General features: G+C 37.2%; 1 protein-coding gene across 1 annotated transcript in view; it reads right to left on the minus strand.

Moving 5' to 3' along the window:
- Window positions 1–27544, minus strand: part of MSH4 (mutS homolog 4) — a 105075-nt gene that overhangs the window by 69917 nt on the left and 7614 nt on the right. Inside the window, exons 2-7 of the mRNA XM_005893467.2 lie at window positions 21866–22048; window positions 13082–13242; window positions 11715–11825; window positions 9022–9137; window positions 7923–8096; window positions 2050–2222 (exon numbers count right to left, since the gene is read on the minus strand). Coding sequence (XP_005893529.1) covers window positions 2050–2222; window positions 7923–8096; window positions 9022–9137; window positions 11715–11825; window positions 13082–13242; window positions 21866–22048 — 918 coding nt within the window. The remainder of the gene's footprint in view (window positions 1–2049; window positions 2223–7922; window positions 8097–9021; window positions 9138–11714; window positions 11826–13081; window positions 13243–21865; window positions 22049–27544) is intronic.

Below are 27544 nucleotides of genomic sequence, written 5' to 3' on the forward strand. Positions count from 1 at the left end.
GGATACATTAAATCTGAGGTGATTAGGCAAAATCTAATAAGTGCTCAGTAGGCAATAAGATACATGGGGCTGAAGGTCTATAAAGATATCTGGGCATGAAATGTAAATTTGGAAGTTACAGGTATGTGAATGATAATTATAAGACCAAGAAAATACAGAGTAAAAAGGCAACCTAAGACATAGTTTTGAAGCACCACAGCATTCAGGGAATGAGCAAAGGAAAACAAGCCTAAAAAGAAGACTCAGGAGTCTTTCTCTCTTCCATTTGAAAGGAAGGAATCTGGGGTTTTCACTCTGCTACCTGACCAATGACAGAACTTCCTACAGATATTCCAAGACAGTCTACAGTCCTGCAGTCTATTTGTAAATTATAAAGATAACACTACAAAGGAGATGGACAGTCAGAAACTTTTTAAAGAAGTGAGCAACAGAGCTTTAAAAAAAGGAAACTCCAAAGAAGTAGGAGGAAAATCAAATTGTATAATCACAGAAGCAAAGAAAGGTAGTAATTCAATAAGGAGAGATTTTGGCAGTACCAGAGAAGTTGGATTTCAAATAGAGCTGTGTGTATGTTAGTCACTCAGTCATATCTGACTCTTTGCAACTGCACAGATTGTAGCCTGCCAGGTTCCCCCGTCCACAGGATTCTCCAGGCAAGAATACTGCAGTGAGTTGCCATGCCCTTCTCCATGGGATCTTCCTGACCCAAGGATAGAACCCTTGGGTCTCCCGCATTCCAGGCAGATTCTTTACCACCTGAGCTACCTGGGAAGCCCCAAATAGAACTAATATGTGCCCATTAAATTTAACAACAATGAGACTATGAGTAAATGTCTTAGGCTTGATTCTCCAGAAAGAGACTCTGAAATGAGGATTTATATGCAAGTATTAGATTAAGAATTTGCTTCCATGAGAAACCAATAGAGAAGAGAAGGACAGGAAAGGGAAAAAAGCCAAGCAAAAACATAATTTCAGGCAAAATTCTATGGAGGGTAACTTCAGTTCATGCTGTAGAAGACCTTCTGGACGTTACATTCATGGTTATTGCCAAAACAGTGTGAGGCAGTTAGGCTTTCATATTCCCACACTATTCAGTCACTTAAGGGCCCACAAGGCATATTTGACCCTCTCTGCTTACAGCACAGCCCTCTAATAGCCTGAGGGTAGACCTCTAAAGTGAGTCCAGGTGCAGGCCATTAGAAGCAAAACCACACAGAACAGGGAAAAGGGGCACAGAGAAAATTAAAAGAGACCTAAGAGGATACGGACAGAAAACCAACAATGTCTGCTATACTGACCTTGACAAGAGCAGTCTCAGCACAGCAGTAGGCACAGAAAAAAGACTGATTGAAATGGGGTGATGAAGAGAAGACAGTATGTGCATAAAATTTGTTTTTCAACAGGTGATGAATGGTAGAATAGAGATAAGATGTTGCTGTAAACCACAACGGTGACCAGTTAAAAATAAGCCTTTTCACACTTTTTCCAAAGCCTCACAAAATACACAGGAATACATAGAAAAAATGAATATACTCAGCAACATTGGAAATGCAGTCACAGTCAGTATAATGTCAGAATTTTGAAGAAATTATACTAATTAAAAGATATTTAGAATTGAACTGAAGAAACCTAAAGACTGTAAGTGCCTTCTAGATTTTCATGTACTACTTCAGTTTAGACCACTAGAACAACAGTGGGGATATAGAAGACAGATCAAGTGGCTAAAATCCAGGAACTAGACTAGGATCAGTGCAGATTAACTGCCCTTCCACTTACAGATTTAAGAAAAATATTGCACTGCCATGCCAGTGAACAGGTGCCAAGGGCAATTCTCTTACCTCATGAGTTGGACTGCATCCTCGCAAAAGAAATTTGGTAATCCCAAATCCTGGTATCTGAATGTGACATTACTTGGAAACTAGATCTTTGCAGATGTCATCAAATTAAGATAACATCATTAGGATGAGCCTTAATCCAACAGGACTGGTATCATTTTAGGAAGACACATATTTTTAATAATTTGCATTTGTAAAAATAGATGATGTTTACCTGACTGAAGTCCAAAAAAAAGTTCCTCATCTTGAAGCAGTTCCTGAACACAATCTAATCTCATGTTAATGGTTTCAACATCAACTAGAGGTTCCAATATATTAGAACGAAGTCTTCTACTTCCTCCAGGAGTCTTAGTATAATTTAGAACACCAAAGAGCGTGTGATTATTCCTTTAAAAGCATAAGTTAGGAAAATTTCATTAAGTATACAAAGGAGAAACCAATAAAACCGTAATTTAACTTTTTAAAATTTATTTAAATTACTTTACAATATTGTGGTTTTTGCCATACATCAACATGAATCAGTCATGGGTGTACATGTGTCCCACCATCCTGAACCCCATTGCCACCTCCCTCCCCACACCACCTCTCTGGGTTGTCCCAGAGCACCAGCTTTGGGTACCCTGCTTCATGCATTGAATTTTCACTGGTCATCTATTTTACATATGGTAATATACATGTTTTAATGCTATGCTCTCATATTGTCCCACCCTTGCCTTCTCCCACATAGTTTTAAAATAATCCTATAATCTACAATAGTGATTCTCAAACTTTCATATTAATACAAATCAAATGAGGATTCTGATTCAGTCTGGGATGAGGCCTGATAATCTACCTTTTAAATAAACTCTCAGGTATGCTGTCAGTCAGTGAAGCACACTTTGATTAACAAGGATCTACAGCATCCTCTTGCATCAGTGAATGACTTTTTTTCATAGACCAGTTACAATACTCAGACTAATATAAAATGTTCTAGTCCGTGGCATTCTATCAATAATAACAAGATATCAATAATACATACTTAAGGGGGAAGAGAACTTTACACTGATAAAACATGTATTTAACATAATCACTCTGTTCTAATTTATGAAGTTAGAGAATTATAAAAGAGAAAGAAAGAAAATAATATCAGGTACAGAAACTATTACAAACAAATAGGACTGTACAGAGAATGACAAGAAGGATTGCTTTAGTTAGGTTGAGAAAGACCTGTATTTATATCTGACAGTTGAATTAAGACATCCATACCAAGATGATGATGAAACGGGAATAATTATGACAATGATGGTGAGAATAGCTAACATACTGAACACAGTATATGCCAGGCCTTATTCTAAGAAATGTACATATATTATTTAATTCTAATAACAATGGTATGGGCTAGATGCTATTATTAGCCACATTTTATAAGGGAAGAAACTGAAACACAAAGAAATTAAGTAATCTGCCTGAGGTTTCCAAATAAGTGAACAACAATAATAAAAGAGTTACCAGTTTAAAGGGGCAAAACAGAACAGCAATTTAAGCCCAGTCTTCCTGGTGGGGAAGGAAATGGCAACCCACTCCAATATTCTTGCCAGGAGAATCCCATGAACAGAAGAGCCTGGCAGGCCACAGTCCATGTGGCCACAAGAGTCGGACAAGATTTAACAACTAAACCACCACCAGTCTTTCTGGCTCTAGAACCAGAAAGATCAAGGTTGGTGGAGCACTGCAAAGTAAGAATTAAGGGAAATGAATAAAGAAGTTGAAAGAAATCAGAACACAGAAGTCCTTGTAGGCCATGGTAAAGAGTCTGAACTACACTCTAAAGGTAACAGGAGCACTGGAAGACTTTTAAGCATTAAAGTTTCAAGATGTAATTTCTGGTTTAAAAGGATCACTTTCTGGCCACTAGGTTGAGAACAGACTAATTGTAGGGAGAGGAAGAAGACAGAGAGACAAGTTAGGGGCTATTATACTATATAGTTCAGTTCAATTCAGTCGCTCAGTCATGTCCGACTCTTTGTGACTCCATGAATCACAGCACGCCAGGCCTCCCTGTCCATCACCAACTCCCGGAGTTCACTCAAACTCACATCCATCGAGTCGGTGATGCCATCCAGCCATCTCATCCTCTGTCCTCTTTTCCTCCTGCCCCCAATCCCTCCCAGCATCAGAGGCTTTTCCAATGAGTCAACTCTTCACATGAGGTGGCCAAAGTACTGGAGTTTCAGCTTTAGCATCATTCCTTCCAAAGAAATTCCAGGGCTCATCTCCTTTAGAATGGACTGGTTTGATCTCCTTGCAGTCCAAGGGACTCTCAAGAGTCTTCTCCAACACCACAGTTCAAAAGCATCAATTCTTTGGCACTCAGCTTTCTTCACAGTCCAACTCTCACATCCATACATGACCACTGGAAAAGCCATAGCCTTGACGAGATGGACCTTTGTTGGCAAAGTAATGTCTCTGCTTTTCAATATGCTATCTCGGTTGATCATAACTTTTCTTCCAAGGAGTAAGCATCTTTTAATTTCATGGCTGCATTCACCATCTGCAGTGATTTTGGAGCCCACAAAAATAGTCTGACATTGTTTCCACTGTTTCCCCATGTATTTCCCATGAAGTGATGGGTCCAGGCTAAAATGATGGAGGTATGGATTAGAGTTGTGGGGGCTTCCCTGGTGGCTCAGCAGGTAAACAATCTAACTACAGTGCAGGAGACACGGGAGATGCAGCTTCAATCCCTAGGTTGTGAAGATAACTTGGAGGAGGAAAGGGCAACCCACTCCAGTATTCTTGTCTGAAAAATCCCGTGAACAGAGGAGCCTGGCAGGCTGCAGTCCAAAGGGTGACAAAGAGTCAGACACAACTCAGCAACTGAGCAGTAAAAGTACGGTGTTAAGTTTGTAGACTTGGAAATGATAAGACCCAGAATATGAACGTACTCTAAAGGCTGAATCAAGAGGATTTACTGACATACTGAATTTGGGTTAAGAGAAGAAAGGAAATAAAAATGATTTAAGTTATCAGACTATCAAATTTTTAGTATATCAATTTAAACATATTTTTAAGAAATTAGTCAAATCAAGCCCTGGCTGGGAATCAGGAGGTTATCATAGGTAAGTCACAGGTACAATTTTGAGAACTTGTCTTTTGCAGGAACAAAAGTAGGGAGCACACCTAAACCTGCCATTTGCTATAGAAATCAATGATGGAAACTATACTGAACAAGTGACAAGTCCATAGAAGCATTAGAGCTATTCAGATAGTTTAGTAGGTAGCATGCTCATCTTTCAACCTAATTTTCTTTGGTTTAAGTCAGGGAAAAGACCTCAATTTCTCCTCTCAACTACAATATGAACTCTTGAAGGTCAAATATCTTATCATTTAATATATGGCAGAAACTCAAGCAATGTTTGATGATGACAATGGTCAAACAATGATTAACTATGAAATGTGACAAAGTAAAACTGAGTATAAAACCCTTTGTAATAATTACCAGCCTTAGTTATTGACTGTCTATATTACCCTATGTTATTTTAACTTAGAAAGTCAACAACAGAGTAGTTTATCCAGATATTATTTTATCTTTTCCCAGGCAACAGAAAAAATATTACTTATTCACTAAGCTAGAAAGGAATAACTACTATTAATTACATTCTCCTTTAAAAGGTTATAATTTTAGATCACCATTATCCAGTGGAACTGCAAAGGTGCAGAGGTCACTACACTGATGGATGACAAAAAGTAGTATATACAGTAGTATTCCTACTTTACTAAAAGTAGTACCAACAGTACCTAGATAGATCTAAACTGTTCTTGATGACTGAAGTAAATAATAAACAAAATTAGATATGTCTGGAGATTTCATATAGTGGAAAGTAAAGCCAAGATAAGAACGCACAAAGCGACAGAAATATTTACACTGAAGCTCTGAAACTGGCACAAGCACCTTAAGGCTTCAATTGTCTAAAGCACTCTTTATTCTATTCAATACTCTTAATACTAAAATTTGTATTTATTGATATCTGAGGTTATCGATATATTAATTACTAAAAGCTGAGATTTTACTCCAAGCTTACTTACTCCCAACCTGCATTTTACCAAACTAAATAGCTTAAGTTTCCTTGCACATATTACTATATTGAAAATCATGCTTTCAAAACCTTTTTATTCACTGTCTTACTACTTGTTTTACTCTTTAATCTGGAAAACTTCTATTTATATTTCAAAACTCATGTCTGGGCTAAAAAAAAAAAAAGTCAAGGTATTATCCCCTCTAGAAAACCATTTCTATAATAATTGTTTTACTCCTTAACTAAGCCAAATTAACTTTCTCTCTCTGCTACGAGCCCATCATTTTTTATGCAAATTTTCATCACCATACAGTCGACCCTTTCTATAGGTAATTGACTCTAAGACCTCTAATGGATACCAGAATCCATGGATACTTAAGTCCTTTATATAAAATGGCCTACTACAGTGGGCCCTCCATATTCACAAGTTCCATATCTGTGAATTCAACCAACAGTCGGTCCCTCGGTTACAGAGGGCCTGATGTACTTAGTACATGTTAATGATCTATGATACTATAGTCTCCTCCTCCGGACTATAATTCCTTAAGGAGATAAACCATGACTCACTAATTCTTTGTACCAAATTGAACCCTTATTAAACCATATAGTTTATCCCTACTATAAACACCACCACAGGTTGATTACATTATCTTCTAATGACATTTTGATTCTAGTTTATTCAACCATTATGAAATCTTATAAAACCTCATGTTTACAGTGTGTATGTACATGGACAACACACACATATGCACAAACACATGAGCAATCTCCCATTCTCCCTTTCATTCATGTTTACCATCAATATTCATCTAACTGAAGCTAATAATAAACCAATAAAACCAGCAATCTAGTCATACACAAAGACCATTTTTATCATTTTCAACTACTTCATCTTCTCAAATGATTATGTAGTCCCTTGAATTTCCTGTATTTAATGCTTTTAAAACTGGTTATTTCAGCATTGTAGTATTCTGCACACAATAACTTCTTTTTTATTATGGTAAAACATACAAAACACAAATTTTACCATTTTAACCATATTACGCTCACTATTCAGTGCCATTAGGTATACTTGCAATAATGTGCAACCATTACTACCATTCGTTTCCAGAGCTTTCTCATCATCCCAAACATAAACTCTGAATCCATTAAACAATAACTCTCCCATTCCCCAGTTCCCCCAGCCCCTGATAACCTGTCTACTTTCTGTTGCCATAAATTTGCCTATTCTAGGTACTTCACCTTTTGTGTCCAGCGTATTTCACTTAACACAATGTCTTCAAGGTTCATACATCTTGTGGCAGAATTTCATTCCTTTTTAAAGCTGAATGATATTCCATTATATGTATACATCTTATTTGTATACACTTTATTAGTCACTGGTTGATGGACATTTGGTTTGTTTCCACATTTTGGCTACTGTGAATCATGCTGCTATGAATACTTGTGTCCAAGTATCTGTTTGAATCTCCACTCTCAGTTCTTCTGGGTATATACCAAGAAGCAGAATTTCTGGATTGTATGGTAATGCCAAATTTAGCTTTTTGAGGAACCACCACATGGTTTCTCAAAGTGCCTCCACCATTTTATATCCCTACCATAAATGGATTAGGATTCTAATTTCTTCATCCTTACCAATTCTTATCTTCCTATTTATTTAATAATAACTATACTAACAGTGGGAAGTGATAACTGTTTTTGATATGTATTTCCCTAACAAATAGTGATGTTGAGCTCTTGCTTATTGTACCTCTGTATATCTTCTTTGGAGAAACGTCTGTTCAAGTCTTCTGCTTAATTTTGAAATGGCTGTCAGATTTTTTTTTTTCTTATTTAGTAAAAATATCTTTTTAAAACTTGATTTTGGTGAAAACATTTGAGCAGTTCAGCAACAATGGTATAAATATTAAAAATGTTTATTTTCAATATTTCTCCACTGAACAACTTTAAAAAATATAAAGTAACTATTCATAGAAAAATATGATAATAAAATATACTGATATATTTCCTAATAAAAAATGGATAATCTTACCTAGAGTCTTGATTATTAATTAGTAATTCAAGGTTTTGGGCTGATGATGAATCTATCATGGCTGTCTGTTCACTACCCTGGAAACAAATCTTTAGCGATTTTGGTGCGTAAACTGAATTTTGAATAAATTCAACATATTTTAATAAAGCTGCAACAGCTGCAAGGCAGTAATATCTGTAAGGTAACCAATGATACACCACTATAAATCTCTGTAATAAAAGTATTGCTATAAAGGAAAACATTTATTTTACTTTTATAACAAAATTATAAATATTTGCATAACATTGCTTAAATTCAAAGGGAAAAAGCACTCCAAGTGTTCCTCATTTTGGATGACTAGTTAAATTACCTCTAAAGCATAAAAGTTGATAAAAACAGACAATTCTCTGAAGTCTGAGACTTAAAGAATAAGTTTAAAGAATAAAGTTAAAAGAATAAAAAATGGATTCCCAGTAAGTCACGTTAGAATTCAACACTCAATGGTACCATTCTAAGTACGTATTCAAATAATGTTGAGACAGTCTGAGGGTTTAAAAGGTACAGTCAGGAGATCATAATGTATAGGAACGTACCTCATTCCTATATACATCCTATAATGTATAGGATCTTGGTGAGAAAAGATCGTCATGATTAACTTAGTGAACAAATAGTCCTCCCTGGCTCAAAGAAAGTATCTGTTCAGCAAATTCTAAAAAATATCCATTCCAAAAGTATCATTTCCTGTCTCATTTCGAAGGGGTAAAGGAGTGAGGTAACAGGAACACAGCTTTACCTGTGTTTCACTTCTGTGCCCTCACACTTCTAGTAGCTCTGGCCACTTAAGCTTTTCATTTCAAAGTTAAAGTGAGCAGCAATGATTAGGGCAATAGATTATGACTAATTTGGAGAAATTCTATATAAATTAAGTCAGCAAGATATGCCCTGTGTATAAATTTCAGTTAATTACTTTACTACTCAGTAATTACTGAATGTGTTTTATGAAACTTTCTCAGCATTTTTCTCGGTGGTAGGGATATAGCAAAGAACAAAACAGACAAAAGACCTTTCCCTCCTGGAATACACACTAGGGACTTACTACTTGCCCCAAATCTTAACTTACTTGGACTGAACCTCCATTAGGACAGTGTTGAATTCTGCTATGCATAACTGTTCAATGTATTCTAGTCCTTTTGTTTCATTGAAGTATTTCCTTTGGATAGTAGTGAAATTAACATTCTGAAAAGAATTTTTAATTTCAAGATAAATTTTAAGTTTCATGCACTTGCCCAAAACTGCTTTCTTAAACACATGCTCATACATGGGTAGGTGGCTTAAAATATTGTGCAAAGCTTATTTTTCATTATTTATTATTTTCTAGAGTTAAATAAGTTTTTCTAGTTATTTGCTAAGTGAATTTGAGTAGTCTGTAGCTCTTGTTAATCTATATTCGCATGAAATTTAAGTACAATAATAAAAAAAATGAGTCTCTGACTCCTACTAACTTTATTCTACAGCAACAACAAAGGTTTTGCATTCAGCATCATATTGGGCTTCCCTGGTGGCTCAGCTGGTAAAGAATCCGCCCGCAATGCAGGAGACCTGAGTTCGATCCCTGGGCTGGGAAAATCCCCTGGAGAAGGGAAAGGCTACCCATTCCAGTATCCTGGCCTGGAGAATTCCATGGACTGTATAATCCATTGGGTCACAAAAAGTCAGACACGACTGAGTGACTTTCACTTTCAATATATTATCATAATTGAGAGAGGGTAAATATTATAATATACTAGTTGGGAAAGCAAAAAATACCAATTCCAGATATCAAATCTATGAAATATTATCTACATGAGGTGAATTTAATTTACAGAATAAAGAAAAGGAGATAATGGAACTTTTTTAAAAAGAGCAAAATTTTAAAAAGCATGCAATCGCAAAATAGAAGGTCTGCTTATTTTTAATAAAAGTATTAGGTAAAAGAGGCAATATATTAGCAATGGACTCTGAAAGAGTTGTAAGACTGAAAAAATAAAGTCACAAGCAGGTATGGAATTTGATAGGTCTCAAGACTGAACAGTTATCTCATTTAATCTTCCCAGTATAACTCTATGACATAAGTCATACTTATCTACAATTTTCCTCTAAGTCAAATTCTGAGAAGCCAAGTAACTTTTTTAATATCAAAGAATTGACATATGCCAGAGCTCAGACTTGAATTTAGATTTCTTTGACTACGAAGTCCATGTTTCTTCCATTTCATACTGCTTATTTAATTGAGGTCTTTTTATGGTAAGTGTGATAATAATGTTAACAACAATAATAACATTGTTTTTTTTTTCCCCTCTGCTTATGATTCTTTCATACAAAATATTGAGGTGGCCAAAAAGTTCGTTGGGATTTTTCATGTTATGGAAAAACCTGACCAAACATTTTGGCCAACTCAGTATTTCTATAGGACTTCCCAGGTGGTTCAGTGGTAAAGAATCTGCCTGCCAATGCAGGACATGCAGGAGACACCTGTTCAACCCCTGGTTCAGGAAGATACCCTGGAGAAGAAATTGGCAACACACACCAGTATTCTTGCCTGGGAAATCCCATAGACAGAGGGGCCTGGCAGGCAAACAGTCAACAGGATCTCAAAGAGTTGGACAAGACTTAGTGACTAAGCATGCATGCAGTACTTTTATGGCTCTCTCACTCTCACTCCTTTCAAGACTTTGCCCAAATGAAACCTCACCAATGAGACCATTTCTGATTACCCGATATAAAATACCAGCTCTCTAGGAGGTAGATACTATTATTGTCCCTATTTTACTGACAAATAAAAACTGAAGTTTAAAGAGGTTGGATGGCATCACCAACTCAATGGACATGGGTTTGGGTGAACTCTGGGAGTTGGTGATGGAGAGGGAGGCCTGGCATGCTGCGGTTCATGGAGTCACAAAGAGTTGGACACGACTGAGGGACTGAACTGAACTGAACTGAAAAAGGTTGAGTAACTTAACTTGCACACAGTCATTTAGAATCAGGATTTGAAACCACAGCAGTCTGGCTCATCTGTCCTTAAGCACTAGGCTATATCGCCTTACATCTCAAGGGTCATAGATATATGTTGTTTTCACCTTCAGAGGATTTATCTATCCCACATTCTATGTTGCTCTGTCCATTTAGGACTGTCAATTACAGTACTCTGTGCCCCACAGCAAAAAGTCAATGACCAGGGATTAATCAATCATAGTGCTTCTACCCCCAGAAACAGAGATTAATATAACATGTGGGAGCATGAACAAAACAGGAACAGTTCAGGGTCCTTCTCTTGAATTCATATATGGACACTGGAAGGAAGAAGTTACTTTTTTGCCTCCTGTATACTCTGGAAAAACCCCTTATTACCTAAAACATTTTTCTTTTTTCAAAGTATATCAAGAGTACCAAATTAAATAAGTGAATTCATCATCTTTATTATATGTATTCAGTTCAGTTGCACAGTTGTGTCTGATTCCTTATGACCCCATTGACTGCAGCATGCCAGGCTTCCCTGTCCATCACCAACTCCCGGAGCTTGCTCAAACTCATGTCCATCGAGTCAGTGATGCCATCCAACCATCTTATCCTCTGTTGTCCCCTTCTTCTGCCTTCAATCTTTCCCACTACTAATTATATGTATTAGTAGTCCCTTAGCTTAGGACTTGTACTTAGTGAGTACATTATGGTAAACATAAAGTTAGTCAAATTATTGTTCTTTAATATATTTTAAAATGGACTTTTAAAAATATGAAGATCTTGAATGTTACTATTGAGAATTTAAAAATCACTTACCTTGAAATTTTCTGTGATAAGAGTAAACAACTTGGTTGAATTTCCCACAACACAAGCAGTATTTGACATTATTATTTCCAAAGGTGATAAAATTTTAAGTTTAGTGATCACCTAAAATTGTTTGAATAAATAATCTCTTAAATGTAGGCTTAGGAGTCTCTAAAACCAAAAATGTTTCATATTTTTCTGAGAGATAAATGCTTATAATTAATTCAGAGATATACAAAATCACAACTGTCCTAATTATATTTCAGTTAAACATATTTCTAATGGTGCTATGTTAAACATACATTCTATAAAATTATAAATATATTATCATAAACATAGGCTGTATTTTACTTACAATAGTTTGTATCAGCTGTAAGCCCCCAAATAATTTGAACTTATCGAGTAGGCATTCCTTAAAAACAATGTTTTTAGTAAAATCATCTACTCGGTATTTTATTTATCTCCATGAAAAACATAAACATTCAATAGCTAACTATGGTGACTCAATCAGTATGGCCACATTGGTACAGCTTAGAAGCTGAAAAGTACAGAAACACAGATGAGAAACATCTGTTTTATGACTGATGTTTTTCACAGTGTCAGGTAAATTAGAACTATCCTAGACACAAAAATTCTTAATATGTCAAACATTCCAGTTAAAAAAAAAAAAACTTTTATCCTATCATTTTTAAATTGCAAAGAAATGTGAAATACCCAGATACATAGTACTAATATCATTTAGGTTGTTAAGCATACTAAAAAGTTAATTATTAGGTAGAGAGAGGAAATCTACATATTAGGGAACCAAAAAAGGGAATGCGAGAAAGAAATAAGGAATAATAAAACATTAAAAATAACATAGTATTTAATATTTTTTCATAACAGAATTTGAGTCAAATAACTTTTTAGAATATAGAGATTACAACAGACCAGTGGCTCAAATTAATGATGAATGATAGGAAGTGAAGGCAAGGAGTTGAGGGACTAAATTATTACTGATCTAAAACACTAGTCTCCCTTATTTCTAGAAAATAAAATTAAAATACATTTCTGTGGAAACAACCCTTTGGAGATAGCATTATGACACATGTTATTTTTGGACTAAGTCCAGGAATTATTAGAAGATATTAATTTTAGAAACATTAATAGTAATTTGGAATATTCAAATAACAGCAAAACATGTTATTTCAGAACAAAATAATATTTAAAAATTAAAATCAGATGTAAAAAATGTTTCTTTTAATTCATAGTAACCTAGATTGGTGCAATAATGAATAACCATTATTCTAACAAAAAGTAAACTAATTAGGGACGCACTGACTTGAAAATCTTCAAAGTACCCTCTAGATGAACCATTTTCTAGGAGTATAAATACTTACCTTTGCATATGTTGTATTGTCCGCAAATTGAGATAATACAATTTGTGGGCTTTTTAAATCAATACTTGCCATTCCTATTTCACCTCTGGCAAGTCCTCTCCCTTCTACAACAGCTACGATAACTGAAGGAGAGTGTGCAGAAACTGCAGATGAGGATGTAGCTGTCAAAACTGTTGAAAGAAAACATATAAACATAATAATTTGTAGTTCTTTCTCATAAGATCTCAAAGCACCAAATCAATGGCAGAGTTTTAATATCCAAGAAAAAATCTTATTTTCCTCATCAAAATAAAATCTTTCCATATCCAGACCAAATAAAAATGTTAATTCTCTATTTTGCCAAAACTTAACTTCACATTTAGAAATAATAAATCACATATTGTCTTATTTTGCATTTTACTGGAATGAAATCATAAAGAAACACTAAATTTGGGATAAGAAAACATTATTTATCTTATTTTGTCATTTAAAAGCTATCTGAATTTGAGCAAATTATTTCATAATAAGTAATCAAAAATCACAAAATACGGTAGCTGAAAGGATCAAATGGCATAATATACACAAATGCATTTTATATAGTATAAATCATATAGCTACAAACTGTAGAAACTAGATATCTGTATAAGGTTGGATATTTTATTAATGTGCCAAGAATGTTCAAAGTTCTTTACTTGAATTAACTTTGTCACCATGATTCTATCAATTGTTGCTGTTCATTCACTAAGTCATCTCCAACTCCTTGCAACCCCATGAACTACAGCACACCAGACTTCCCTATCCTTCACTAACTCCTAGAGTTTCCTCAAACTCATGTCCATTGAGTCAGTGATGCCATTCAACCATCTCATGCTCTGTTGCGTCCTTCTCCTCTTGCCCTCAATCTTTCCCAGCATCAATCTTTTCCAGTGAGTTGGGTTCTTCACATCAGGAGGCCAAAGTACTAAAGCTTCAGCTTCATTATCAGTACTTCCAGTTATTACTCAGGGTTGATTTCCTTTAGGTTGGACTGGATCTCCTTGCAGTCCAAGGGACTCTCAAGAGTCTTCTCCAGCACAATTTCAAAGCATCAGTTCTTTGGCACTCACCCTTCCTTATGGTCTAATTCTCAAATCTGTATATGACTACTGGAGAAACCACAGCTCTGACTGTATGGACCTTTGTTGGCAAAGTAATGTCTCTGCTTTCTAATTTGTTGTCTAGGTTTGTCATAGCTTTTCTTCCAAGGAGCAAAGGTCTTTTAATTTTGTGGCTGCAGTCACCATCCACAGCAATTTTGGAGCTCAAGAAAATAAAGTTTGTCACTGTTTCCACTTTTTCCCCATCTATTTGCCATGAAGTGATGGGACTGAATGCTATGATCTTAGTTTTTTAAATGTTGAGTCTTAAGCCAGCTTTTATCACTCTCCTCTTTCACACTCATCTAGAGGCTCTTTAGTTCCTCTTCACTTTCGACCATTAGAGTGGTATCATCTGCATATCTAAGACTGTTGATATTTCTCCTGGCAGTCTTGATTCTAGCTTGTGATGCATCCAGCCTGGCATTTCACATGATGTACTCAGATAGAAGTTAAGTAAACAGGGTGACAATATTCAGCCTTGACATACTCCTTTCCCAATTTTGAACCAGTGTCCAGTTCTAACTGTTGGTTCTTGACCTACATACAGATTTCTCAGGAGGCAAGTCATGTGGTCTGTTATTCCCATCTCTTTAAGAATTTTCCACAATTTGTTGTGATCTACACAGTCACAGGCTTTCGTGTAGTCAATAAAGCAGAAGTAGATTTTTCCGGAATTCCCTTCCTTTTTCTATGATCCAACAGATATTGGCAATTTGATCTCTGGCTCCTCTGCCTTTTCTAAATCCAGCATATACATCTGGAAGTTCTTGGTTCACTGCTGAAGCCTAGCTTGAAGGATTTTGAGGATTATCTTGCTAGCATGTGAAATGAGCACAACTGTATGATACTTTGAACATTGTCTGGCATTGCCCTTCTTTGGCACTGGAATGAAAACTGACATCTTCCAGTCCTGTGGCTACTGCTGAGTTTGCTAAATTTGTTGACATACTGAGTGCAGTACTTTCACAGAATCATCTTTTAGGATTTGAAATAGCTCAGCTGGAATTCCATCACCTCCACTAGCTTTGTTTATGTAGTGCCTCCTATGACCCATTTGGCTTCCCATTCCAGGCTGTCTGGCTCCAGGTGAGTGACCACATCATCGAGGTTATACAGGTGATTAAGGCCTTTTTTGTATTTGACTCTATCAATAGACATCATTAATTTCTCCATTTACTTCTAAGGAGACTGAAGCTCTAATGGAACTGGTAGAATGTGTACACAGGTGGTCTGAATCCAGACCTGGCACTCTTAACCACTACATGTATTACTGATTTTGAAATTTATGCCTCACAGACCGTAAATATTCAGGTAAGTAGTTTAACCTTTTTATTTATTTATTTATTTATTTTTTATTCAGAGACCCGGAAGCTTCCTTTCTATAGAACCTCACCAAGAACAAAAAAAAACCAGCTAGTGAGAAAGACAGAGATTTGCCAATATATCCGTGCAGTAAAACTCAAACTTTGCTCAGAAAGCAAGACCCTCAAATCTCCTTTGGAAGCTATTACTCTTTTTTTTTTTTCTTTAATAGAAAATTATTTAATTAGTATACATGTGTTCCCCATCCTGAACCCTCCTCCCTCCTCCCTCCCCACACCATCCCTCTGGGTCGTCCCAGTGCACCAGCCCCAAGCATCCAGCATCGTGCATTGAACCTGGACTGGCATCTCGTTTCATACATGACGTTTCACATGTTTCAATGCCATTCTCCCAAATCTTCCCACCCTCTCCCTCTCCCACAGAGTCCATAAGACTGTTCTATACATCAGTTCTAAACACCAATACAGTATACTAACGCATATATATGGAATTTAGAAAGATGGTAACGATAACCCTGTATACGAGACAGCAAAAGAGACACTGATGTATAGAACAGTTTAACCTTTTTAAATACCAAACATTTTAAACAAAATTGTTATAAGAATTCAATGTAATACAGAACAGCTTTATAAAGCACATGAAATTATAAGGCATCCTGAAAGATGATGCTGTGAAAGTGCTGCACTCAATAAGCCAGCAAATTTGGAAAACTCAGCAGTGGCCAGAGGACTGGAAAAGGTCAGTTTTCATTCCAATTCCAAAGAAAGGCAATGTCAAAGAATGCTCAAACTACCGCACAATTGTACTCATCTCACACACCAGTAAAGTAATGCTCAAAATTCTCCAAGCCAGGCTTCAACAATATATGAACTGTGAACTTCCAGATGTTCAAGCTGGTTTTAGAAAAGGCAGAGGAACCAGAGATCAAATTGCCAACATCTGCTGGATCATCGAAAAAGCAAGAGAGTTTCAGAAAAACATCTATTTCTGCTTTATTGACTATGCCAAAGCCTTTGACTGTGTGGATCACAATAAACTGTGGAAAATTCTGAAAGATGGGAATACCAGACCACCTGACCTGCCTCTTGAGAAACCTGTATGCAGGCCAGGAAGCAACAGTTCGAACTGGACATGGAACAACATGGTTCCAAATAGGAAAAGGAGTACGTCAAGGCTGTACATTCTCACCTGCTTATTTAACTTCTATGCAGAGTACATCATCAGACATGCTGGACTGGAGGAAGCACAAGCTGGAATCAAGATTGCTGGGAGAAATATCAATCACCTCAGATATGTAGATGACACCACCCTTATGGCAGAAAGTGAAGAGGAACTAAAACGCCCCTTGATGAAAGTGAAAGAGGAGAGGGAAAAAGTTGGCTTAAAGCTCAACATTCAGAAAACTAAGATCGTGGCATCTGGTCCCATCACTTCATGGGAAATAGATGGGGAAACAGTGGAAACAGTGTCAGACTTTATTTTGCGGGGGGCTCCAAAATCACTGCAGACGGTGACTGCAGCCATGAAATTAAAAGACGCTTACTCCTTGGAAGGAAAGTTACAACCAACCTAGATAGCACATTCAAAAGCAGAGATATTACCTTGCCAACAAAGGTTCGTCTAGTCAAGGCTATGGTTTTTCCTGTGGTCATGTATCGATGTGAGAGTTGGACTGTGAAGAAAGCTGAGCACCGAAGAATTGATGCTTTTGAACTGTGGTGTTGGAGAAGACTCCTGAGAGTCCCTTGGACTGCAAGGAGATCCAACCAGTCCATCCTAAAGGAGATCGGTCCTGGGTGTTCATTGGAAGGACTGATGCTGAAGCTGAAACTCCAGTACTTTGGCCACCTCATGCGAAGAGCTGACTCATTGGAAAAGACCCTGATGCTGGGAGGGATTGGGGGCAGGAGGAGAAGGGGATGACAGAGGATGAGATGGCTGGATGGCATCACTGACTCGATGGACATGAGTTTGAGTGAACTTCGGGAGTTGGTGATGGACAGGGAGGCCTGGTGTGCTGCGATTCATGGGGTCACAAAGAGTCGGACACGACTGAGCGACTGAACTGAACTGAACTGAACTACATATATCTAAGATTTTTTTTCAAAGAAGCAAAATCATATTTTATTCCCTTTAAACCTTTCAATATACCTTTTTTTCCCTCCTTTCCCTCTCTAATCTACAATCCTTTTTTCTTTTCTATTCTTCTATTATAACACTTACAAAATTATTTACACATTTATGCTATCTTAGTCAGTAGTAGACTTAAGAGTTCATTTAAAAATCTATGTGTCTAAATCTCAGAACCTTTTTTGCCATGAAGGCTTTGTTATTCTTGGTGATTGAGTTTATATTAGATCTACAGAAGTCAGTTTAAGTTCTGCAATCAAATACAATCTTTTCATTTTTTAATTGGAAACTATATATCAAGTTTCAGTACTTGGAAATTCAGTTCACTCAGAAGACATCTCCCTTAAACTTAAAAAAAAATTTGCACTGTTACCTCTCTGATATAAGTAATACTAAAATGAACATCATAGTACATAAAGCTTTTTTCTGGGTCTCATATTACTTCTAAATTGGCTCCTTAGAAGTCAAATTACTTCTGGATGGAACAAAAGAAAACTTTTAAAGGATGTCACGTATATTGCCAAATTTATTTTCATAATTGTACCGACTTTTAATTCTATCACCAGTATATGAGAAAAACCAATCTTACTGAATCCTTACCATTACTAGTTCCTGCAATGTATTGTTATTTTTGGTATTATTATTATCATCTGCTTTAATGAACTGAGGCTTAAATATTTATTTTTTTAAATTACTATCAAAATTGAACATCACTTAAAAATCCATTTGTTTTCTGTATTTTGAAATGGTCCACAATGCCTCTGCCAGTGTCATCATCTATGAACTCACAGAATGCCTTATCCACCATCAAGGCATTTCGTACAGTATTGCATCTGATCAAGGAACTCACTTCACAGCAAAAGAAAAAAATGTATCAATGGGCTACAGCCCATTGAATCAACTGTGTATACAGTTGATTAATCTAAAGGCAGAAAAACTTACTAAAGACTCAATGCCAATTGGGAGGCAACACCCTGAAAAATTGGATTCTCTCTTACAGGATGCAGTTTATATTTGGAATCATAGATGCTGTGTTCCTCATAACTAGAATACACAGGTCCAAGAATCAATGTGAGAATGTAGGGGTGGCTACTCTCTCTATTATGCCTTCCAACCCACCAAAAGAATTTTTGTATCCCATTCTGGTAATGTTGAGCTCTGTTGGTTTTGAGATCTTAATCTCCATATGGTTACTGGCTCCACCAGGTAACCTAACAATGATTCTACTGAATTGGAAGATGAAATCACCACATGTCCATTTTAGGCTCCTTATTTATGCTACTGAAACAATAAGAAAAAAGGGGAGTTATCTATGAATGGTGTGGTCAATCCTAATTGCCAAGGGGATATTATGCTGCTATACACAAAGGAGGCAAAGTAGACTATGAATGGAACCCCAGGGATTTGCTAAGGCACCCCTTGAAAGTGAAAGTGAAGTCGCTCAGTCATGTCCGACTCTTTGTGACCCCAGACTGTAGCCTACCAGGCTCCTCCATCCATGGGATTTTCCAGGCAAGAGTACTGCAGTGGGTTGCTATTTCCTTCTCCAGGGGATCTTCTCAACCCAGGGATCAAACCTGGGTCTCCCACATTGTAGGCAGACACTCTACCATCTGAGCCACCAGGGAAATCTTCGTATTTCCAATAGTAAAGGTGAATGGAAAACTATGGCAAGCAAAAATGGCAGAATGACTAAGGACTCAGACCCTTCAGGAATGAAGGTCTGGGTAATTCCAGCCTTACTGCTCCAAGTTAGGGAAATTCAAAATGGGTAGTGAAAGAAGAAAACCAAATATCTCAACTATAACATCATGACCAATTACAGAAATAAAAACAGCAGTAGCTTTGGATGTTATCTCTATGCTTTGTTATATGCATGTTTATTGGTACAAACTAACCATTTTTTTCTCTCTTTTCAATTTTAAAAAGTTTATTCACAACTTAATGGAGGTTTAGTCTTCAAGTAACAGAATATTCTGTGGGACCATGACTGAATTTAAGATAATTAATATGCAATGACTGTTGGGACTATGAATTTTCTCATTTCGGAAAAGAGTGAGAACCCCCTCACTTGTAAGTATAGATGTATACATCCTGTTAAGTAGAAACATAAAGTCATTTTGTTGTTGTCAAAAAAATCCAGATGTGTGTAGAATGACATATACAGAAGCTCTATAGCCAAAGGAGTTATGGCAGCTATCAATTTATTATCGCTCAGCTTCAAATTCACACTTCAATATAAGTTCAGCAATAATGGACAGAACCACTATAAGTATTTCTCCTTAAAGTGTGCATAATGTTAAGTTTTCTCAATTGAGGGCACTGGAGGGACCCTGCAGGATGATGGGCTCTCCTGCAGTTTCCACTACAGTATGGTGGGTCAGCAGTGTAGATATGAGGACATCTGGTGGTGATGCGCCCAGTTACACATCCAGAATGTGCTGTAGTCTGGTGATCACACAGCTACAGCATGGCATAGTGACAACCTTCCCTCAGCCCTCTGAATACACATCCTGCATTCCAGGCCTCCTGCCCATACTAATTCCCTTGGCTCTTTCATTCTTTCCCAAGTCTGCCTCCCACAGTCCTCTTGATGTCAACCCTCCCAACAGGGAGACTGTGTACTCCAAGCCTCCAACCCACACCAGAGCCCACTCTCATTACACAGCTAGCCACCAGCTATAGTTCACCCACCCCAACTGCCTCCTGTTCGCCCTGGACAGCAGACCAGCTCTGACCTGGCAAATCTGCAGGCACTACTGAAACTGCCATTCAGTATTCACATTCTGCAAAGAGACCTGCACTCCAACCTTGGAAATGGGACCTAGACGAGGGCCACTTCCAAGTGTGATCTCTTAGGAGCCCCCTCAGCCCTAGGATACCTCACAGAGTTTTCTTATATCCTATAGTTATTTTTCCATCACAGTTTAATAATTCTTTATATTAAATCTTTCCTGTTTAAATCATTGTATAGTTTTACTTCAGATTGGATTTTAACTGCTACAGTCTCTGTCTTCATAGAGTTTATAGTCCAGCAAAGAAGATACACATTTTAAGAAAAATAATCAACCTCATTTATAACCAGGAAAATGCTAATTCAGACTACACTTAGGTGAAAGTGAAAGCTGCTCAGTCATATCTGACTCTTTGTGACCCCCACTGAACATACAGTTCATGGAATTCTCCAGGCCAGAATACTGGAGTGGGTAGCCTTTCCCTTCTCCAGGGGGGTCTTCTCAACCTAGGGGATCAAACCCAGGTCTCCCACATTGCAGGCAGATTCTTTACCAGCTGAGCCACCAGGAAAGCCCAAGAATACTGGAGTGGGTAGCCTATCCCTTTTCCAGGGGATCTTCCCAACTCAGGAATCGAACCAGGGTCTCCTGCATTACAGGTGGATTCTTTACCAACTGAGCTATCAGGGAATTTTACAACTGCTTGACTGTTAAATGTTAAGGAGTCTGACAGTACCACATGCTGGGTAGGATATAGATCAACAAGAACTCTCATACATTGCCAGTAAGAGTACACATTAGTAAAATCACTTAGAAAAATAATTTGTCATTATTTTGTAAATCTATACATTCATATACCTTTTTAAATTTTGTTTTTAATTTTTAATTTTTATTTTTTAATTTTAATCAATGTTGTGTTGCTTTCTGCCATACAACAACTAAAATTGGCCGTAAGTATACATATATCCCTTTCTCTTGAGTCTCCCTCCCATCCAACCCCCTATCCCACCCCTTTAGGTTGTCACAGAGCTCAGGGTTGGGCTCCCTGTATTATATAGCCATATACCTTTAACTAAATGATGCTTACACATATAGACCTACTTCACCCATTTTCCCCTCAAGAAAATCTAAATCTAGATAAATATTAAAATTTAAATATTAAAAAACACTCAATAGTATTACAGGACCAACTTTAGATTTAAGCAAATATGTATAAAAGGAAGGGCTTTCTCTTTCTAGTATCTTTTTTTGTCAGAATGATGAAAACTTAGACCTGCATTTTTAAGCAAACAATATCACAAACTATGTAGTGTTATTAATCTAGCATCAAATTGTAGATATGGCTAAATTGACATAGTTATTATTGTCTTCCATATTAGCTTCAAATAATTTCATATTACCTTAATTACCCTAATATATAATTTATAAAACTTTAAAAGTTTCAAAGATCAATTAAGTCAATATTCCACTTACTTTACCTGAATATCCCATTTGTGGTGTCCAACTTTTATAACCTGATCTCTGGGGATTTCCAGCACATAATGGAGATTTTAGTATTTGAGGATAATTACTATCTCGTGCAGAGGATGAGCTTGTACCAAGCGTAACATTTGATGCATGTGTGTTTTCTGCAAAAGATCTTTTGTTTCTAAAGTATGAACCTAAATTCAAAAAAATTTAATATCAGTTTAAAGTTCAGAATTATGCAATGTGATATAAAATCTCTATAATCATTAAAAAACCTGATAATGATTTTTAATATAACAAATTATGACAAAGTTAACATAAATAACATCGTACTAAAATATAATGAAAAGTGTTCACTAATATAGCTTTTTCTTATGCAAGCTCACTGAGATTACTCTTGATAATTACAAACTACCTTCTAAGCTTCAAATACACCTTTGTATAGTAATTATACTTCTTTTCCTCTGTTGACTTCTTCATAGAAACTCTCTCCTCCCAGGCAACTGGTATAAAGAGAGTTTAGGCTTACCTGGGTTCAGTTCCTTGTTTAGTTACTTACCTATTGGTATAAGATACTACCTTCTTTTTTTTATTTATTTTTTATTGAAGGCTAATTGCTTTACAGAATTTTGTTGTTTTCTGTCAAACCTCAACATGAATCAGCCATAGGAATACATATATCCCCGCCCTTTTGAACCTCCCTCCCATCTCCCTCCCCACCCCACCCCTCTAAGTTGATACAGAGCCCCTGTTTGAGTTTCCTGAGACATACAGCAAATTGCCGTTGGCTATTTTACATATGCTAATGTAAAGTTTCCATGTTACTCTTTCCATACATCTCACCCTCTCTTCCCCTCTCCCCATGTCCTTAAGTCTATTCTCTGTATCTGTTTCTCCATTGTTGCCCTGTAAATAAATTCTTCAGTACCATTTTTCTAGATTCCATATATATGTGTTAGAATACGATATTTATCTTTCTTTTTCTGACTTACCTCACTCTATATAATAGGTTCTAGGTTCATCTACCTCATTAGAACTGACTCAAATGCATTCCTTTCTATGGTTGAGTAATATTCCATTGTATATATGTACCACAACTTCTTTATCCATTTATCTGTTGATGGATATCTAGGTTGCTTCCATGTTCTAGCTATTATAAATAGTGCAGAAAATGAACAATGGGATACATATGTCTTTTTCAATTTTGGTTTCCTCAGGATATATGCTAGTAAAGTAATGCTCAAAATTCTCCAAGCCAGACTTCAACAATACATGAACCGTGAACTTCCAGATATTCAAGCTGGTTTTAGAAAAGGCAGAAGAACCAGATATCAAATTGCCAATATCCACTGGATCATCAAAAAAGCAAAAGAGTTCCAGAAAAGCATCTATTTCTGCTTTATTGACTATGCCAAAGCCTTTGACTGTGTGGATCGCAATAAACTGTGGAAAATTCTGAAAGAGATGGGAATACCAGACCACCTGACCTGCCTCTTGACAAACCTGTATGCAGGTCAGGAAGCAACAGTTCAAACTGGACATGGAACAACAGACTGGTTCCAAATAGGAAAAGGAATACATCAAGGGTGTATGTTGTCACTCTGCTTATTTAACTTCTATGCAGAGTACATTATGAGACATGCTGGGCTGGAGGAAGCACAAGCTGGAATCAAGATTGCCAGGAGAAACATCAATAACCTCAGATATGCAGATGACACCATCCTTATGGCAGAAAGCAAAGAAGAACTAAACAGCCTCTTGATGAGAGTGAAAGAGGAGAGTGGAAAAGTTGGCTTAAAGCTCAACATTCAGAAAATGAAGATCATGGCATCCGGTCCCATCACTTCATGGCAAATAGATGGGGAAACAGTGAAAACAGCGGCAGACCTCATTTTTGGGGGCTCCAAAATCACTGCAAATGGTGATTGCCGCCATGAAATTAAAAGACACTTACTCCTTGGAAGGAAAGTTATGACCAACCTAGACAGCATATTAAAAAGCAGACATTTCCTTGCCAACAAAAGTCCATCTAGTCAAGGCTATGATTTTTCCAGTAGTCATGTATGGATGTGAGAGTTGGACTATATAAGAAAGCTGAGCACTGAAGAATTGATGCTATTGAACTGTGGCATTGGAGAAGGCTCTTGAGAGTTCCTTGGACTGCAAGGAGATCCAACCAGTCCATCCTAAAGGAAATCAGCCCTGAATATTCATTGGAAGGACTGATGCTGAAGCTGAAACTCTAATACTTTGGCCACCCAATGCGAAGAACTGACTCACTAGAAAAGACTCTGATGCTGGGAAAGATTGAGGGCAGGAGGAGAAGGAGATGACAGAGGATGAGATGGTTGGATAGCGTCACCGACTCAATGGACATGAGTTTGAGTAAACTCCAGGAGTTGGTGATGGACAGGGAGGCCTGGCATGCTGCAGTTCATGGGGTCGCAAAGAGACGGACACAACTGAGTGACTGAACTGAACTGAACAGGGTATATGCCTAGGAGTGGGATTGCTGGGTCATATGGTGGTTTTATTCCTTGTTTTTTAAGGAATCTCCATACTGTCTTCCATAGTGGCTTATCAATTTACATTCCCACCAACAGTGCAAGAGTGTTCCCTTTTCTCCACACCCCCTCAGCATTTGTTTGTAGACTTTTTGATGATGGCTATTCTGACCAGTGTGACATGATATCTCATTTTAGTTTTGATTTGCATTTCTCTAATAATGATCAATGTTGAACATCTTTTCATGTGTTTGTTAGCCATCTGTATGTCTTCTTGGAGAAATGTCTGTTTAGGTCTTTTTCCCACTTTTTGATTGGGTTGTTTGTTTTTCTAGTATTGAGTTGTATGAGCTACTTGTATATTTTGGAAATTAATCCTCTGTCAGTTGTTTCATTTGCTATTATCTTCTCTTGCTATTCCCATTCTGAGGGTTGTCTTTTCACCTTGCTTATAGTTTCCTTTGCTGTGCAAAAGCTTCTAAGTTTAATCAGGTTCCACTTGTTTACTTTTGTTTTTATTTCCATTACTCTAGGAGGTGGGTCACAGAGGATCTTGCTTTGATTTACGTCATCAAGTGTTCTGCCTATGTTTTCCTCTAAGAGTTTTATTGTTTCTGGTCTTACATTTAGGCGTTTAACTCATTTTGATTTTATCTTTGTGTTTTGCTGTTAAGAAGTGTCCTAATTTCATTCTTTTACATGTAGCTGTCCAGTTTTTCCCGCACCATTTTTTGAAAAGGCTGTCTTTGCCCCATTGTATATTCTTGCCTCCTTTGTCAAAAATAAGGTACCCATAGGTGCATGGGTTTATTTCTGGGCTTTCTATATTGTTTTATTGGTCTATATTTCTGCTTTTGTGCCAGTACCAGAATGTCTTGATGATTGTGGCTTTGTAGTATAATCTGAAGTCAGGAAGGTTGATTCTTCCAGCTCCACTCTTCTTTCTCAAGACTGCTTTGGTTATTCGGGGTCTTTTGTGTTTCCATATGAATTGTGAAATGTTTTGTTCTAGTTCTGTGAAAAATGCCATTGGTAATTTGATAGGGATTGCATTGAATCTGTAGATTGCATTTGGTAGTATAGACATTTTCACAATATCCATTCTTCTTACCCAGGAACACAGAATATCTCTCCTTCTGTTTATGTTGTCTTTGATTTCTTACATTAGTATCTTATAATTTTGTGTACAGTTCTTTTGTCTCCTTAGGTAAGTTTATGCCTACATATTTAATTTTTTTTGTTGCAAAGGTGAAGGGGATTGATTCCTTAATTTCTATTTCTGATTTTTCATTGATAGTATACAGAAATGCAAGTGATTTCTGTGTATTGATTTTGTATCCTGCAACTTTGCTATATTTCACTGATTAGCTCTAGTAATTTTCTGATACTATCTTTAGGGTTTTCTATGTACAGTATCATGTCATCTGCAAACAGTGAGAGCTTTACTTCTTTTCCAATCTGGATTCCTTTTATTTTTTTTCTTCTCTGACTGCTGTAGCTAGGACTTCCAGAACTTATGTTGAATAGTAGTGGAGAAAGTGGACACCCTTGTCTTGTTCCTGACCTTAGGGAGAATGCTTTCAACTTTTCACCACTGAGAATGTTTGCCATAGGCTTATCATATTTGGTCTTTACTATGTTGAGGTAGGTTCCTTCTCTGTGCATTTTTTGAAGAGTTTTAATCATAAATGGGTGCTGAATTTTGTCAAAGGCTTTTTCTGCATCTATTGAGATCATATGGTTTTCACCAATTTGTTAATATGGTGAAGATAGTACTTTTTTTATAGGGTTGTCATAAAATATGACAGAATGTACATAAACAGTCTAGCATAGTGTCTAGGCACATAGATTTGTTTTCTTTTTTTTTTCATTGAAGTACAGTTGATTTACAATGTTGTGGGCACATAGACATTATTTTTTTTAAGTTCATTTTTATTTATTTATGTATTTTTGGCTGTGTGAGGTCTTTGTTGCTTTGCGCAGGCTTTCTTCCATTGCAGCAAGCAGGGGCTACTAGAACAGGGGCTACTCTTTGTGGCAATGCATGGGCTTCTCACTGCAGTGGCTTCTCTTTTTGTGATGCACTGGCTCTAGGCACACAGGCTCAGTAGTTGTGGGTGCACAGCCTCTAGAGCTCAGGCTCTGTAACTGACATATGGGCTTAGCTGCCCCTTGGCACGTGGAATCTTCCAGGAAGAGGGAGGGATTGCTGCAGGCGGATTCCTATCCACTGCATAGTGGGCCACCAGGGATTCCAATAAGTGTATGTTTTTTAATTGGAGGATACTTGCTTTACAATGTTGAGTTGGTTTTTACCTTACAATTCAAATCAGCCATCATTATACATATATAATGATATCCATATATCCCCTCCTTCTAGGGCCTTCCTCTTCTTTCCCATCGCACTCCTCTAGGTTGTTCAGTTCAGTCACTCAGTCGTGTCTGACTCTTTGCGACCCCATGAACCACAGCACACCACGCCTCCCTGTAGATCACCAACTCCCAAAGTTCACCCAACTCATGTCCATTGAGTCGTGATGCCATCTAACCATCTCATCCTCTGTCATCCCCTTCTCCTCCTGCCCTCAATCTTTCCCAGCATCAGGGTCTTTTCAATGAGTCAGCTCTTCACATCAGGTGGCCAAAATTTTGGAGCTTCAACATCAGTCCTTCCAATGAACACCCAGGACTGATCTCCTTTAGGATGGACTGGTTGGATCTCCTTGCAGTCCAAGGGACTCTCAAGAGTCTTCTCCAACACCACAGTTCAAAAGCATCAATTCTTTGGCACTCAGCTTTCTTTATAGTCCAACTCTCATACCCATACATGACCACTGGAAAAACCATAGCTTTGACTAGATGGACCTTTGTGGACAAAGTAGTGTCTCAGCTTTTTAATATGCTGTCTAGGTTGGTCATAACTTTCCTTCCAAGGAATAAGCGTCTTTTAATTTCACAGCTGCAGTCACCATCTGTAGTGATTTTGGAGCCCCAAAAAATAAAGTCAGCCACTGTTACAGAGGGCCAAGCCAGGCTCCCTGTGTTATACAGCAGCTTCCCACTAGCTATCTATTTTACACATGATAGAAGTATATACATAAATGCTAATTTCTCAATTTGTCCTCCATATTCTTCCCCTTCTGTGTCCACAAGTTTGTTCTCTACATCTGCATCTCCATTCATTCC

Source organism: Bos mutus, chromosome 3 (genome assembly GCF_027580195.1).
Source record: "Bos mutus isolate GX-2022 chromosome 3, NWIPB_WYAK_1.1, whole genome shotgun sequence".
NCBI classification, from domain to species: Eukaryota; Metazoa; Chordata; class Mammalia; order Artiodactyla; family Bovidae; genus Bos; species Bos mutus.